The 18,065-nt window shown below is 38.6% G+C and overlaps 1 protein-coding gene and 2 pseudogenes across 1 annotated transcript; all 3 read left to right on the top strand.

The window, feature by feature from the left end:
• Nucleotides 1-2,585: 2,585 nt before the first annotated feature.
• LOC138069469 (olfactory receptor 12D1-like) lies at nt 2,586-5,186 on the top strand (annotated as a pseudogene).
• A 4,674-nt stretch (nt 5,187-9,860) lies between these two features.
• On the top strand, nt 9,861-10,814 carry LOC138069516 (olfactory receptor 12D2-like). Its single transcript, XM_068960839.1, has one exon. The coding sequence runs from the start codon at nt 9,861-9,863 to the stop codon at nt 10,812-10,814; it is 954 nt and encodes a 317-aa protein (XP_068816940.1).
• A 1,544-nt stretch (nt 10,815-12,358) lies between these two features.
• Nucleotides 12,359-14,602, top strand: LOC138097964 (putative olfactory receptor 1F2; annotated as a pseudogene).
• Nucleotides 14,603-18,065: the final 3,463 nt, after the last annotated feature.

Raw genomic sequence — 18,065 nt, 5'->3', positions numbered from 1 at the left:
TTCCTCACTTTCTATGTTCCATGAAGTGTCACTGGACCTGAAACCATAGTGGATACCGGCATTTCCAACTATTTAAAGATATAGGATTCCCAGGTGTCCAGTGGTTAGCATTCTGCACTTTCGCTGCCAAGGGCCTAGGTTCAACCCCTTGTTGAGGAACTAAGATCCCACAAGCCATGCAGTGCAACCAACAAATAAATAAATAAGACTACTAAATAAATAATAGAGGTACAGACTGAAAAGTTATAAAAGAATATTTTGAGTTCATAAACAGACTATTCAAATTGTTTACATTCACTTTTGTAAAGCAAAGAATTTGATTCTAACTTGGCTCACATAGTTCTTCCATCTCCCTACTCTACTTTCTTTGGTCTCTCTTTTTTTTTTATATAAATTTATTTAATTGGAGGTTAATTACTTTACAATATTGTATTCGTTTTGCCACAGTTCCAGTTTTGTTTATAAAAAAATGTGTGGGGAGAAAGCATTTTATACCCTGAACTATCTCAGACTAGAATTACTATTGATCAGAATTTTTTATGTAATCCAACATACATGGATATTGTCACCCTGCCTATTCAACTTATATGCAGAATACATCATATGAAATGGTGGGCTGGATGAAGCACAAGCTGGAATCAAGATTTCCAGGAGAAATATCAATAACCTCAGATGTGTATATGACACCATCCTTAGAGCAGAAAGTGAAGAAGAACTAAAGAGCCTCTTGATGAAAGTGAAAGAGGAGAGCGAGAAACTTGGTTTAAAACTCAACATTCAAAAAACTAAGATCATGGCATCCGGTCCCATTGCTTCATGGCAAATAGATGGGGAAACAATGGAAACAGTAAAAGATTTTATTTTGAGGGCCTCCAAAATCACTGCACATGGTGACTGCAACCATGAAATTAAAAGACAGTTGCTTCTTGCAAGAAAAGCTATGATCAACTTAGGCAGCATATTAAAAATCAGAGACATTACTTTGCCAACAAAGGTCTGTCTAGTCAAAGCTATGATTTTTCCAGTAATCATGTATGGATGTGAGAGTTGGACTATAAAGAAAGCTGAGCACCAAAGAATTGATGCTTTTAAACTGTGGCATTGAAGAAGACCCTTGAGAGTCCCTGTGACTGCAGGGAGATCCAGCTTGTCAATCCTAAAGGAAATCAGTCCTGAATATTCATTGGAAGGACTGATGCTGAAGCTGAAACTCCAATACTTTGGCCACCTGATGCAAAGAACTGAGTCATTGGAAAAGACCCTGATGCTGGGAAAGATTGAAGGCAGGAGGAGAAGGGGACAACAGAGGATGAGATGGCTGGATGGCATCACTGACTCATGTAATTGCTTTACAATGTGTTTTAATTAGAATATCATTGCTTTACAATGGACTTCCTTGGTAGCTCAGAGGGTAAAGCTATCCCAGCTCTCATTCTATACTAATCAAGAAATTCCCCACTTTTTCTGTGATTTTGGACCACTCTTTAGACTTTAACTATATCCAATATATACATGGCTATCAAGGAAAGTTACTTTTAATTCCTTTAAGCCAGCCTTCAATAAACGTTCATTCAGTTCAGTTCAGTCGCTCAGTCATGTCCGACTCTTTGCAACCCATGAATTGCAGCACACCAGCCCTCCCTGTCCATCACCAACTCCCGGAGTTCACTCAGACTCACCTCCATCGAGTCAGTGATGCCATCCAGCCATCTCATCCTCTGTTGTCCTCTTCTCCTCCTGCCCCCAATCCCTCCCAGCATCAGAGTCTTTTCCAATGAGTCAACTCTTTGCATGAGGTGGCCAAAGTACTGGAGTTTCAGCTTTAGCATCATTCCTTCCAAAAAAATCCCAGGGCCGATCTCCTTCAGAATGAACTTGTTGGATCTCCTTGCAGTCCAAGGGACTCTCAAGAGTCTTCTCCAACACCATATTAACATTAAATAATTTCTCAGAATCCTCACTACATTTAAAGGTGATAATCTCATGGGATTTCTAGAAATGTTCCCTACTAAATTCACTTTTTTATTCTAGTCACATCATATCTTTGTCTTCTCCTTTCATGGCCTTCCCAAATATTGAATGATTCCTTTTAATAGAAAGCACTCTAATGTTTACATCTCCTTTCAGAGTTCTTTATAGCTCTTATTATCCCCTCACAGTCAATTTTTCTTAGGTTAAAAACCCTTCAAATGCTTTTTTACTAAGTCAAGGGACAGTAGTGTGGTGCAGAGCTTAATAATTTGCCCTCTGTTATATCTTAGGATGATAAAAGACAAGTCTTTACCAGATAAGATTGGTAAGCTGGCAATTTGCTCTGAATCCCTGGAAAAAAGAAAAAATTTTCTCTTGAAAGGATGTATATATATATATTTGAAAAGATATGTCAAATAAAAACAAAAGTGTTTGAGTAACAGTTCATAAATGGCATATAATGTTAATATTTAATAATCTAGTGGTCCAAATATTGTATAATCTGTGCTGCTGAGACTATTTAAAACACCACTGCTCTACCTCAAAATATTATTATCTAGATGGGAAAATCCTCAGCTGTGGGACACTGGTTCCCATCAGAGATAGTATTCCATATGTTATTTTGTCTTTTCTTTCAAGTGATGCTGAAACAAACCTCAGTCACTGAATTTCTCCTCCTGGGAGTGACAGACATGCAAGAACTGAAGCCTGTTCTTTTTGTGATTTTCCTTGCAACTTACATCATCAGCTTGGCTGGAAAAGGAGCCATCCTGATGGTTGTCATCTCTGGTCCAAGACTCCATTCTCCTATGTATTTTTGCCTGGGAAACCTGTCAAGTCTGGATGTCTGTATTCCAGCTGGAGAACTTTCTCTCTACACACAAAGCAATATCTTTCTTGGTATGCATTAGCCAGCTTCATTTCTCCCATTTCCTGGGCAGCACAGAGTCCATGGTGCTAGCCATGATGGGCTTTGACCATTTTGTGGCTATCTGCAAACCATTTCATTATATTCTTATCATAAATCATCAAGTCTGTATCCAGATGGCTGTCACTGTCTGGATCACTGGTTTTTTCCATGCCCAGCTGCACTCAGCAATGACCTCTCGCTTAAACTTCTGTGGTTCCAACCGTATTCACCACGTCTTCTGTGATGTTAAGCCATTGCTGGAGTTGGCCTGTGGGAACGTTGAGCTCAATGAGTGGCTGCTCAATACTGTCACAGGCACCATTGCCACGGGCTCATTCTTTCTAACATTCCTGTGCTATTTCTATATTATTATCTATCTTAGTTCAAGACCCATTCTTTTTTTTTGTTGTTGTTCATCACTACCATCTTTCTAGATTCCATATATATGTTAATGATATGTTATGTATGTGTTATGATATGTTATGTATGTATATGATATATATGTTAGTGATATTTGTCTTGCTCTTTATGACGTACTTCACTCTGTATAATAGGCTCTAGGTTCATCCACCTCGTTAGAACTGACTCAAATATGTTCCTTTTTATGGCTGAGTAATACTCCATTGTGTATGTGTACCACAACTTCTTTCTCCATTCATCTGTCAATGAACATCTAGTTGGCTTCTGTGTCCTAGCTATTGTAAATAGTACTGCAATGACCATTGGGGTACATGTGTCTTTTTTTTTTTTCATTTCTAAGAATAGATTGTTTTTACTTTTTTTAATTTCATTTTATTTTTTTTTAATTTTTATTTTTACTTTATTTTACTTTACAGTACTGTATTGGTTTTGCCATACATTGACATGAATCCACCACGGGTGTACATGCGATCCCAAACATGAACCCCCCTCCCACCTCCCTCCCCATAACATCTCTCTGGTTCATCACCGTGCACCAGCCCCAAGCATGCTGTATCCTGCGTTGGACATAGACTGGCGATTCGATCCTTACATGATAGTATATATGTTACAATGCCATTCTCCCAAATCATCCCACCCTCTCCCTCTCCCTCTGAGTCCAAAAGTCCGTTATACACATCTGTGTCTTGTTTGCTGTCTTGCATACAGGGTCGTCATTGCCATCTTTCTAAATTCTGTATATATGTGTTAGTATACTGTATTGGTGTTTTTCTTTCTGGCTTACTTCACTCTGTATAATTGGCTCCAGTTTCATCCATCTCATCAGAACTGATTCAAATGAATTCTTTTTAATGGCTGAGTAATACTCCATTGTGTATATGTACCACAGCTTTCTTATCCATTCATCTGCTGATGGACATCTAGGTTGTTTCCATGTCCTGGCTATTATAAACAGTGCTGCGATGAACATTGGGGTACAAGTGTCTCTTTCAATTCTGGTTTCCTCGGTGTGTATGCCCAGCAGTGGGACTGCTGGGTCATAAGGCAGTTCTATTTGCAATTTTTTAAGGAATCTCCACACTGTTCTCCATACTGGCTGTACTAGTTTGCATTCCCACCAACAGTGTAGGAGGGTTCCCTTTTCTCCAGACCCTCTCCAGCATTTACTGCTTGCAGATTTTTGGATCGCAGACATTCTGACTGGTGTGAAGTGGTACCTCATTGTGGTTTTGATTTGCATTTCTCTAATAATGAGTGCTGCTGAGCATCTTTTCATATGTTTGTTAGCCATCCGTATGTCTTCTTTGGAGAAATGTCTATTTAGTTCTTTGGCCCATTTTTTTGATTGGGTCGTTTATTTTTCTGGAATTGAGCTGCATAAGTTGCTTGCATATTTTTGAGATTAGTTGTTTGTCAGTTGCTTCATTTGCTATTATTTTCTCCCACTCAGAAGGCTGTCTTTTCACCTTGCTTATATTTTCCTTTATTGTGCAGAAGCTTTTAATTTTAATTAGATCCCATTTGTTTATTTTTGCTTTTATTTCCAGAATTCTGGGAGGTGGATCATAGAGGATCCTGCTGTGATTTACGTCGGAGAGTGTTTTGCCTATGTTCTCCTCTAGGAGTTTTATAGTTTCTGGTCAAGACCCATTCTTGCAGCATGCTTCATAAAGCACTGTCTGCTTGTGCCTCCCATTTCTTGGTAGTTGTTCTTTTCTGTTGTTTTTGTTTACATTCATCCTGCCTCAAGTAGCTCCATGGACCAGGATCAGATCATCGCCATTATATCAATGTGCTCACTCCTATGCTAAATCCACTGATCTATACTTTGAGGAACAAGGAAATAAAAGGGGCCTTGAGGAGGGTGATGTGAAGGAGGCTCTGACTTGAAGATATCTGAAGAACTCTTCAGAGGCATAAATAAATAGGTAATGAAAACTGGAGATAGCAAGTTAATACTGCTTCTCAAATTGTTTACTCTTTGTAAAACAGAGTCCATGTGTGCTAAGTTGCTTCAATCATGTCTGACTCTTTGCGACCCTTGGACTCTAGCTTATTGGGCTCCTTTGTCCATGGGATTCTCCAGGCAAGAATACTGGAGTGGGTAGCCATTTCCTCCTCCGGGGTTCTTCCCGACTCAGGGATTGAACCCACATCTCTTATGTCTCCTGCATTAGCAGGTGGGTTCTTTACCACTAGTCCCACCTGAGAAGCTTATAAAACAGAGAGAATGGTATAAAGAAAAAATAAATGAAAAAGCCCAGAAAGTTGTGTTAAACAGTGCATTTCTAGGGAATATAAGGGAAATTTGAACAAATGTATACTATTCATGGAATCTTAAAGCTGAATTTGTTTGGGAGATATTGGTTCATACAACTGATCTGTCATGTTTGTGCTCTTGAATAAAATCAGGTACAGAAATTTGGCTCAGTTACTCATATATTGTATAGCTGGAAAGTGCTTAGGCCAGTTTATTTGTGTGTTTCCTGCAAGTTAACATATTATAATGTGAACAATAAAATTACTATGCCATTATATTTTAAAGATTTGAATTTATGATCATGGGCACAAATGGAAAAGTAAATATTAACTCACACATGAGTGAAAGGACATTTTTAATCAGTATGTCATGATTTCTTTTTCTCTCAGCAGGGAGGCAAGAAATTAAAACAAATATTGCCATTAGTTCTAGTTAACAGAGGTACTGTAACCAATGGTTTATCTAAAGAGTTTTGTGAATTCTCACTGCAAAGATGTATTATAAGTCAACTGACAACCTGTCAAAGATTCCTGTAAAATATTGTCAAAAGGATAGTCAGTTTGAAAAAAATCTCAGGAATACATTTTTAGCTTTAGCATGTTATTTTGCCCTCAATTTTTGGTCATGAATATTGAGTTTCTAAACTTTCCCTATCATTTATTTTGTTCTTTGATTTCTATACTTATTTTCACAATTTATAATGTGATATAATATGATGTAATTCCAGTGAAATATACAGAATTCCTCAAAAATTTGTCTTGCTTTCCTTACCTGTCACCAAGCTATACTAAGTGAAAGTTATTAAATAGTAATTGCTGGAGTATATTTGGAGGCTAACAGAGAAGAATTACTATGTTCCTCACTTTCTAAGTGCCACTGAATCTGAAACCATGGTGGGTGCCAATACTTACAACTATTTAGAGATACAGAATTCCCCAGGGTCCAGTATTTAGGACTCCATATTTTCCCTGCTGAAGGCACAGGTTCAATCCCTGGTTGGGGAACTAATATCCCACAAAACAGGTAACAGTCAATAAATAAAAAGTATGAATAATAAATAAATAAAAGAGAGATACACAGATAAGACAAGACTATAAAAGGATATTTTGAGGTCACAGATGGACTCCTGAAATTTTTTACATTCACTTTTGTAAACCCAAGAAATTTGTTTCTAACCTTACTCACATGGTTCTTCCATCTTCCAACTCTACCTTCTTCGGTCTCTTGATTCCAATTTTGTTTATAAAAGAATGTGTGTGGGAGAAGGCATCTTACATCCTGCACTATCTCAGACAGAATTTCTATTGAACAGAATTTTTGACATAATCCAAGCTTCGTAGAGGCTGTAAACTGTAGAGGAGCACATGGTTACGTATTGCTTTATGACATGCTGTCACCCTAAACACGGATGGTTAAATTCCTATTTAATTAAACTGCATGGATGCTGATGGCATTGGCATTAGTAATAGAGGGTATACACAGTGAGCCTGTTAAGCTGCTGATGAAATTAATAATTAAGAAATTATTAATGTGATGAATATATTATGAACTTCAGCAAAAATGAGACACAATTGAAAGGTGGACAAAGTAGATTGCATTTGTAATGGTAATTAGAAAGCTTGGATAGCTGTTGGATTGCATATAGATATTCCTTGGATGAAGCAGATACAATACTACTACTAAAGCAGAGAGCAAGAAGTGAAGAAGACACACATTGGAGATATCAGCCTGGGGGGAGAAGTGTGAGGTCTGAGATACCAAAATAAAAGACAATATTTGAGTCTTAATACCAACAGTAGGAGAGTCCTGGTGGTCCAGTGGTTAAGAATCTGCCTGCCAATGCAGGGGAACACAGGTTTGATTACTGGTCCAGGAAGATCTTATACGCTGCTTAGCAGCTAATCCTGTGCGTCACAACTCTTGATCCCAAGCTCTAGAGCCTGCGAACCACAACTACTGAAGACCTCATCCTCTAGAGTCCATTCTCTGCAACCCGAGACGCCACCACAATGAGAAGCCCGTGCACCAAAATTAGGGAGTAGCCTGGGCTCACCACAGCTGGAGAAAGGCCATGCATAGCAGTGAAGACTCACTGCGGCGAAACATAAACAAATAAAATTTTTTTAAAAAACACCAACAGTGAAGAGTCAGACTCAGAAGGAACAAAAGCAATACCGCTTCTTGTCATTCCTCTCTTTTGTATTCCATAGAACCACAGTAATAAACGAGTAGAATACCTAAATGACAATCATCTTTCTGTGCAGATCAATAGCATGTGACTTGCGCTCATTCCTTAACTGTCATTGCCCGATTTCCTTCCATTTTATATAGAATTTTCAGAGTGCAGTCCCCAAGGTGAGAACTTTGGTATCCATACCTCTGTCCCAGGACGTGAAAGATAATTTTAGAGAGTGCAATACTAAGTGAAGTCAGTCAGAGAAGGAGAAATATCACATGACATCCTTTGTATGTGGCCCCTCAAAGGAAATGGTACAAATGAACTTACTTGTGGCACAGATAAAAGCTCACAGACTTAGAAAATGAACTTACAGGTGCCAGGGGAAGGGGTAGTTAGGGACTTTGGTATTGCCGTGTACACACTGCTATATTTAAAATGTATAACCAACAAGAACCCATTGTATAGCACATGGAACTCTCTCAGTGTTATGTGCTGGCAAGGATGCGAGGGGAATTTGGATGGGAAGAATGGATACATTTCCATGTATGACCTGAGTCCCTTCACTCTTCTTGTGAAACTACCACAACATTGTTAATTGGCTATACTCCAATTAAAAATAGGAAGTTTAAAGTTTGGGGGAAAAACGAAAATGTAGGCCATTGAGACCTATACTGTCTGTGATTCTTAAACTAGGAAAGAAGTACAGTAAGGAAAGAAAATAGGAAAGATGGGAAAAACAAAAATAGAACTCAAGATAGGACTTCCCCAAGGAGAATTCTGTCATACTGCAGGCATAGAAAGATCCTCCCAAACCCCAGGGACATTCTCTCTCAGGGTTTGTCTGAAGATCTGTGGAACATAAAAGACAGGCAGAATTTCAGAAAGAAGAGGTTTTGGAAAATGAAGAGCTTATATACTCAGTCCCAATATAAGTTGTCACTTCAAATACATTTTTACTCTTTATTTCTCTTAATGTTTTTCTATTATTTACTTTACAGGAGTGTCAACCTGGTAAGCTTTCTTAGCGGTGAATTTGAACACTCAAACAGGTAGGAGAATGAGCCAGGAGACAAGCTCAAGAGTTGCACTTATTGTCTATCTTCTTGCTAGTATTAAAGTTGAATGCCCAGTATTCAGGGCTAGTTTCCTATCTTATGATAGGAAACACTCCCCATTGTGTTTGTGGATTATGAAGGCTCTTTTCTATGTACATTTTTATTGCCTTTCTCTAAGTGTTCTCCAGAGTAAATATGTGATTTTTAAATATTCAGGATGCAGTGAAATAAATCATTTGGTACATAAAGTCTGATTACTATTATCTTTAGATGTTAGGAAATGGTTCTCTTCCCCAAGGATTTTTTAAACAGTTTTGTTTTGAGGGTAGAGAACCAAAAATGATGTTTGGCATATCATGCCTCTCTTAAGCAGGAGTGATAAAGTTTAATAATATACAAAACATACATGGTTATCCAGGAAAGCTACTTGGAATACCTGGAAGCCAGCCTTCAATAAAGGTGAATTAATGGTTAGATATTTACTCAAAATTTTTTCTAGCTATAAGGGTGAGAATCCCAGGGGATTGCTAGAAATGTTCCCTACTCAATTCACTTTTGAATTCTAGTCACATGAAATCTTTTTCTTCTCCTTTCAAGGATTTCCCAAACTTAAAATGTTTCCTTTTTCTAGAAAGCATTCCAAGGTTTGCATCTGTTTCAATTTCCTTAGAGCTCTTAATGTTCTCTCCTTGCTGATTGCTCTTAAGTAAATCAAATAAGCTCTTACTTTGCTAAGTTAAAGCAGCGAAGTGGAGTATTTAAAAATTTACCCTCTGTTAGATCTTAGTATGATAAAACACAAGTGTTATTAGAGAAATTGGTAGGCTGGCAACATGCTCTGAATCCCTGGAAGAAAGAAAAACATTGATTAATTTTTAAAAAGTGTTTGAGTAACGGTCCACAAACACCATGTAACCTTACTATTTAATCATCAAGTGGTCCAAATATTGTACAACCTGTGATGCTGGGACTATTTAAATAGCAATGCTCTCTCTCAAAATATTATTGTCTGGGTGAGAAAATTCTCAGCAGGAGGACTCCGGTTCCCATCAGAGATCACATTCCATGTTATTTTGTCTTTTCTTTCAAGTGATGCTGAATCAAACCTCAGTCACTGAATTTCTCCTCCTGCCAGTGACAGACATCCAAGTACTGCAGCCTGTTCTCTTTGTGGTTTTCCTTGCAATTTACATTGTCAATCTGGCTGCGAATGGAGCCATCCTGAGGGTTGTCATCTCTGATCCAAGACTCCATTCTCCTATGTATTTTTTCCTGGGAAACCTGTCCTGTGTGGATATCTGCTTCTCCACAACGAGTCTGCCGAAGATGATGGAGAACGTCCTCTCTACACACAGAGCAATTTCTTTCTCGGGATGCATAAGCCAGCTTCATTTCTTCCACTTCATGGGCAGCACAGAGGCCATGTTGCTGGCCGTGATGGGCTTTGACCGCTTTGTGGCTATCTGCAAACCACTTCATTATACTCTGATCATGAATCCTCAAGTCTGTATCCAGATGGCTGTCACTGTCTGGATCATTGGTTTTTTCCATGCCCTGCTGCACTCAGTAATGACCTCTCGCTTAAACTTCTGTGGTTCCAACCATATCCATCACTTCATCTGTGATATGAAGCCGTTGCTGGAGTTGGCCTGTGGGAACACTGAGCTCAACCAGCGGCTGCTCAATACTGTCACAGGCACCATTGCCACGGGTTCATGCTTTCTAACATTCCTGTCCTATTTCTATATTATTATCTATCTTTTCTTCAAGACCCATTCTTGTAGCACGCTACATAAAGCACTGTCTACGTGTGCCTCCCATTTCTTGGTAGTTGTTCTTTTCCACGTCCCTGGTGTCTTTGTTTACATTCATCCTGCCTCAAGTAGCTCCATGGACCAGGATCAGGTCAGTGCCATAATGTACAATGTGGTCACTCCTATGCTAAATCCACTGATCTATACTTTGAGGAACAAGGAAGTAAAGGGGGCCTTGAGGAGGGTGATTTCAAGGAGTCAGTGACTTGAAAAAGTCTAGAGAACTCTTCTCAGGCATAAATCAACAGGCAATGAGAAATGGGAGATGTGGTTTTATACTGCTTGTCAGAGTGTTTACTATCTGTGAAACTAAAGGAACTGTATAAAAGAATAATAAATGGATAAGCCCAGTAAGTCATGGTAAACAATGCATTCTTACATAATATAAGGAAAACTTGAATAAATGGAACACTGTCCATTGAGTTTTATTGTTCAATTTGTTTTGGACATATCAGTTGATAGAAATGACTTGTTATCTATTTTTTGTGTTCTTAAATAAAATCAGATATAGAAATTTGCCTCAAGTACTCATATACTGTATAGTTGGATAGTACTTAAGTATGTTTACCTATGTGTTCCCTGCAAGTTAACATATCATAATGTGAGTAATATAATTATACTGTTTTAGGGACTTCTCTGGTGGCCCAGTGGTTAAGACTCCAAGCTTCTAGTGCAGAAGATACAGGTTCAGTCTCTAGTCAGGAAACTAAGATCCCACATGTTGCATGGCACAGCCAAAAAATAAATAATTTTTTAAAATTATTACACTTTAAATTAAACTGTTTTCTTAAACTGCTACCCTTTAAGGATTTTAATTTAGGGCATGAACTCCACAAGAAAGTCAATGTAAAGTCACATATGAGTTAAAGGACATTTTTAAGCAATATGTCATGATTTCTTTTTCTCTAAGCATAGAGGCAAGTAATTAAAATAAATAGTAGTCTGAGTTCTAATTAATACAGATAGTGTAACTAATGGTTTAGCTAAAGAGTTTATGAACTCTGACCCCAAAGATATTTAATAATTCAATTGAATAACCTGTCCAGGATTACTGTAAAATATTGTTCAAAGTAGAGTCAGCTTGAAAAAAATCTCAGGAATACCTTTCTAGTTCATTATTATGTGATTTTCTCTTTAATTTCTGATCATGGAAAATTGAGTTTCAAAATTCTTCCTTTTTATTTAGTTTTTTTATATCTACACTTATTTTCACAGACTGTAACATGATATATTATGATGTAATACCAATGAAATATGCTGCTGCTGCTGCTGCTAAGTCGCTTGAGTCATGTCCGACTCTGTGTGACCCCATAGATGGTGACCCACCAGGATCCCCCATCCCTGGGATTCTCCAGGCAAGAACGCTGGAGTGGGTTGCCATTTCCTTCTCCAATACATGAAAGTGAAAAGGGAAAATGAAGCCACTAAGTCGTGTCCAACTCTTAGCGACCCCAAGGACTGCAGCCCACCAGGCTCCTCCATCCACGGGATTTTCCAGGCAGGAGTACCGGAGTGGGGTGTCATTGCCTCCTCTGATGAAATATGAAGAATTCATAAACATTTTTGGTCTTGTTTTTCTTATCTGTCACCAACCTTATACCAAGTGAAAACTATTAAATAGTAATTGCAGAAGTATTTTTGGAGCTAACTGACAAGAATTACTATGTTCTTCCCTTTCTAAATTCCTAGCAATGCCACTGGACCTGAAACCATGGTGGGGCAGCACCTAAAACTACTGAGAGATGCAGAATGATGCAGCAGCTCAGCGGTGAGGAGCCTGCACTTTCCCTCTCGAGGGTCCAGGCTCAGTCACTGGTTGGGAAACTAAGATCCCACAAGCCAGGCAGCACAGCCAATAAGTAAATACCGTAAATAGAGTACAGACAAATAAGACTGGAAAAGAATATTTTGAGCTGATAGACAGACTATTCAAATTGTTCACATTCACTTTTGTAAATCCAAAGGATTTGGTTCTGATCTTACTCACGTTTCTTTTGTCTTCCAACTCTACCTTCTTTGGCCTCTTAATTTCAGTTTTGTTAATAAAAGAATGTATGGGGGGGAAGATATCTTACACTCTGGACTGTCTCAGAATTTCTGTTAAACAAACTTTTTGACATAATCCAACCTACAAAGATGCTGTAAACTGTAGAGGAACACATGATTACCTATAGCTCCATGATACACTGTCACCCTACACACAGAAGGTTAAACACTTATTTAATTAAACTGCATTATTTTGTGATCCAGAAATCAGGAAGAGTACAGCAGGGAAGCACTGACTCTGTTTAATGATGTTACAGGATGACTTTGTGTATAGATGTATGAAAATAATTTAATCAACTGCAATATATTTTCATGACAGACATTCTCAGAACAATAAAAATAAAAGGACATATATAACAGTTTATGCCTGTATGTCAGTCTCTTTCAACTACTCTTACTTAAGGAGATAGGGCAGTAATGAGGCAGAAATTGTGAAGTTTTAAGGAATCTTTCTAATTTTATTTCCAAATCAATATTCAGCTTCTGCTTAATTGTTGATTTTATTCCTCAACCCTATCTATATGAAATTTTCTCAAGAAAAATTTGCTCAGGTTTTTCTCTAATGAGTAACTGTGGGAACAATTGAGGTCTAGTTTCTTAGCAAGTTTAATAACTTTTTTCTTTTTTAAATTGAATTATGGTTTATTTACAATATTATCCTACTATCAAGTGTACAGCATAGTCATTCATTATTTTTACAGACCATGCTCCATTAAAAGTTATTACAGGATAATGGCTATAATTCTATCTGCTATACAGTGTATCCTTGTTGCTTATCTCTTTTCTTTTTTAATGGATAAGCAACAAGGATACATTGTATAGCACAGAGAATTATATTATTGTATACCTTTCCTTTTTCTTTTTATTTATTTCTATTTATTTATTATTTTCTTAAGGCTTCCTTCATAGCTCAGTTGGTAAAGAATGCGCCTGCAGTGCAGGAGACCCTGGTTTTACCCCTGGGTTGGGAAGATCTGCTGGAGAAGGGATAGGCCACCCACTCCAATATTCTCAGGCTTCGTTTGTAGCTCAGCTGGTAAACAATCTGCCCACAATGCAGGAAATCAGGGTTCAATCTCTGGGTTGGGGAAGATCCCCTGGAGAAGGGAAAGGCTACCCATTCCAGTATTCTGGCCTGGAGAATTCCATGGACTATATAGTCCATGGGGTCGCAAAGAGTCGGACACAACTGAGCAACTTTCACTTTTTTGTTTTTTTAAGTTTTATTTTTGTTGGAGTATAGCTGACTAACAATGTTATGTAGGTTTCAGGTAGACAGCAAAGGGACTCAGCCATACATATATCTGTATTCATTCTTCCCCAAACTCTCCTCCCATTCAGGCTACCACGTAACACTGAGCAGCGATCCATGTGGTAGAGATCAGTCTCTCTCTCTGTCTGGCCCGGTTATATTTCTTTGCAGTTTGCTGACATGGACAACCTGCTTTTGACTGCCATGGCTATCGACTGCTATGCTGCCATCTGCCATCCCCTGCACTATGCACTCCTAATGACTCCTTGCAGATGTGGACTGCTGGTGGGTGGGTCATGGGGAGAGGCCCACTCTGACTCTTTGACCCATACCTTGATGCTAACTTATCATTCTATAATAATCTAGAGATGCCTCACTTTTTGTGTGATTTTAAACCTCTCTTAAGGCTTTCCTGCTCTGATGCCCACCTCAGTGAGGACCTGATGATGGTTCTGACAGGACTCTGAGGAATCAGCCCTCTCTTCTGCATCATAAGCTCTTATGCCCATACTTCCCTTGCTGTAGCTTGGGTCCCATCAGCACAGGGGAAAAAGAAAGCCCTGGCCACATGCACCTCCCACCTCTCCATGGTCATCCTCTTCTATAGCTCGGTCTTTGCCACCTACCTGAAGTCCCCATGCCACTGGGGAGTGGAAGAAATGAAGCTGGCTTATGCATCTGAGGAAACTTTGTGAGTAGAGAGGGAGTCTTCCAGCAATTTTGGCATCCCTTTAAAAAAGCAGAGTTTGTCAAGGAAGGACAGAAATACGAACATGTGAAATCAGGACAATAACTTAAACAATGAGTACACAATAATTATTTATTTATATTATATTCCTGACATACTATAACAAGCAATTATTGTGATGAATATATAATGAACTGCAATGCAACAAGAATGAACTGTGATAGATGGACAAAGTACATGGCATTTACAACAATAATTAGAATGCTTGGATCCATGTCAGATTGCATATAGGTATTCCTCAGATGAAGCAGAAAGAATATTGTTACCTAAAGGGTACAGCAATAAGTGAAGACACACATTGGAGAGACCAGCCTCAGTCTCCTAGAGATAAACGTGAGCATTGGGGATCCCAAAATTAAAGAAAATATTTAAATGTTACTACCAGCGGTGAATAGTCAGATTTAGAAGGCACCAAAGCAATACTACTTCTTCCTAGTCCTCTTTTTTGTTTTCCATAGAATCACAGTAATAAATGAGTATAATATTTTAATGATGATCAATTTTCTGTATGGATCAATGGGATATGACTGGCCCTCATTCCTTAACTGTCATTGCCCAATTTCCTTCCATTTTTCCATGCAAGTCCTCAACATGAGGAAGTGCATCCAAATCTCTGTCCCAGGAAATGAAAGGTAATTAAAGAAATCCTGAGGCCCTTGAGAACTGTACTGTCTGTGGTTATGAAACTAAGTAAGAAACAGAGTAAGGAAGGAAAAAAAAGGAAAACCTGGAACTCAAGATAAAAATTCCCCAAGGAGAATTCTCTTATATTGCAGGTATAGAAAAGTAACTTCTTTATTCTTTCAGTAATCCTCCCAAACCCCAAGGACACTCTCTCTCAGGCTTTGAATATCTAAAGATCTGTGGATCATAAAAGACAGGCAGAATTTCAGAAAGAAGAGGTTTCAGAAGATGAAGAGCTTATGCTGTAAGTCCAGTATAAACTATCACATCAAATATTCTTCTATTCCTTATTTTTCAAAAATTTTTCTTTTGGTTTTAATTATTTATTTATTTTTCCTTCCTGTTATGTCTGTGCTTCCAAGGCGTGGCACAGACTTGGCAGCGAGAATGTTTCCCGGTGTTTGGAAACCTCTCTTCTTATGAGTCTCTTCCCGGGACGGGACTCCCTTCCCGGGACGGAGCTCCCTCCCTACCTCCTTTGTCTCTTTTTTTGTCTTTTGTATTTTTTCCTACCTGTTTTTGAAGCCAGTGATCTGCTTACACTGTTGGTGGGAATGCAAACTAGTACAGCCACTATGGAGAACAGTGTGGCGATTCCTTAAAAAATTGCAAATAGAATTGCCTTATGACCCAGCAATCCCACTGCTGGGCATACACACTGAGGAAACCAGAATTGAAAGAGACACATGTACCCAAATGTTCATCACAGCACTGTTTATAATAGCCAGGACATGGAAACCACCTAGATGTCCATCAGCAGGTGAATGGATAAGAAAGCTGTGGCACATATACACAATGGAGTATTACTTAGCCATTAAAAAGAATACATTTGAATCAGTTCTAATGAGATGGATGAAACTGGAGAAGATTATACAGAGTGAAGTAAGCCAGAAAGAAAAACACCAGTACAGTATACTGACACATATATATGGAATTTAGAAAGATGATAATGATGACCCTGTTTGCGAGACAGCAAAAGAGACACAGATGTATAGAACCTACTTTTGGACTCTGAAGGAGAGGGAGAGGGAGGGATGATTTGGGAGAATGGCATTGAAATATGTGTACTATCATGTAAGAAACGAAACGCCAGTCTATGTTTGATACAGGATACAGGATGCTTGGGGCTGGTGCACGGGGATGATCCAGAGAGAGGGATGGGGTGGGAGGTGGGAGGGGGGTTCAGGATTGGGAGCTCATATACACCTGTGGCGGATTCATGTCAATGTATGGCAAAACCAATACAGTACTGTAAAGTAAAATAAAATAAAAATAAAATAAAAAAAATTTTTTTCTACTATTTACTTTTCTGAAGTGTCAATCTGATAAGCCTTCTTAGCTGTGAATTTGAACACTCAATCAGGTAGGAGAATGAACCAGGACACAGGCTGGGGAGTTGCCCATATCCTCTGTCTTCTTGCCTGTATTAAATTCACAAGTCAAGGATTGAGACCTGTTTCCTATCTTACCATGAACCTTGTCTTTGTGGATTATGAAGACTCTGTTGCCTACATTTTTATTGCCATATCTCTAGGTAGTCTCCAAAGTAAATAAGTTATCAATAAATATTCAAGACGCAATGAAATAAATATTTGGTACAGAAAATCTCATGTTATTTTCTTTAGATGTTAGGGAAAGATTTTGCCCCCAAATGAATTGTTTAATATAATTTTGTTTTGCAAGTAGAGAACCAAAAACGATGTTTGACATATGTTATCTTGATCAGGAGTGATAAAGTTTGACAGTATACAAAATATACATGGCTATCAAGGAAGGCTACTCAGAATTCCTGAAGCCATCTTTACAAAAAAGATGTGCAGCATCCAGCACAGCGGGCGAGAAAGACCTGAAACCAGGGGGTGGGGGGCCGTGTAATGAAAAGACAGATACATATGATTGGGTAAGCGGGGAGTCAGCGGGCCTTCCTACTCTCCATGGAAGGAAGACAAAATGGGTCCTTTCAGCCCGCACTTTCATTGGCATAAGTCACATGAGATCATTAAGAAATAGCTATACTGGGGGGTTTGATCAGCGCACCATCAAGAGGGGGTAAAATTAAGGCTCTGCTGTTAATCGGGAAATCTGGATTTGTTTCCATGAGAACGGACACAGGGGCAGTCAGTGAAGTGGAGCAGAGAGCACGTCCAGCTCCACATTGCCCATTGAGCATGCTTACTAGGACAATCTCGGGGGGCGCAGTGTGCCGCACACTCCTGTCATGGGGCAGGTTCTGATCTCTGCCCTGCCAGGCTGCAACAAAGATGTAATAAAGGTTAGATAATTTCTCAAAATTTTCTCTAGCTACAAAAGTGATAATCCCATGGGATCTCTGGAAATGTTCCCTACTTGATACACTTTTTTATTCTAGTCAAATCTTTCTCCTTTCATAGATTTCCCAAACTTTGAATGATTCCTTTTTATAGCAAGTGCTCCAATGTCTGCATCTCGATTCAGATTTCCTTATAGCTCTTATTATTCTCTCATTGTCTATTTTTCCTAAGTAAAAACTTCAGATGGTTTCTTCCTAGGTCAAGAGATAGCACTGTGGTGGAGTGCTTAAAGATTTCCCTGCTTTTGGAGTTGATTTAGGATGATAAAGGGCAATTTGTATAGGAGAAGATGACAATCTGGCTAAATCCTGGAAAAAAGACAAATATTAATGATAAATCTAATTCTTAAAATGTTTCAGTAACAGTCCATAACCAACACGTGACCTTATTTAAATA

This window comes from Capricornis sumatraensis, chromosome 22, assembly GCF_032405125.1.
Source record: "Capricornis sumatraensis isolate serow.1 chromosome 22, serow.2, whole genome shotgun sequence".
In the NCBI taxonomy this organism is placed as follows: Eukaryota; Metazoa; Chordata; class Mammalia; order Artiodactyla; family Bovidae; genus Capricornis; species Capricornis sumatraensis.
The sequence above is the reverse complement of the archived record's forward strand: the minus strand, read 5'-3'. Positions and strand labels throughout refer to the sequence as shown.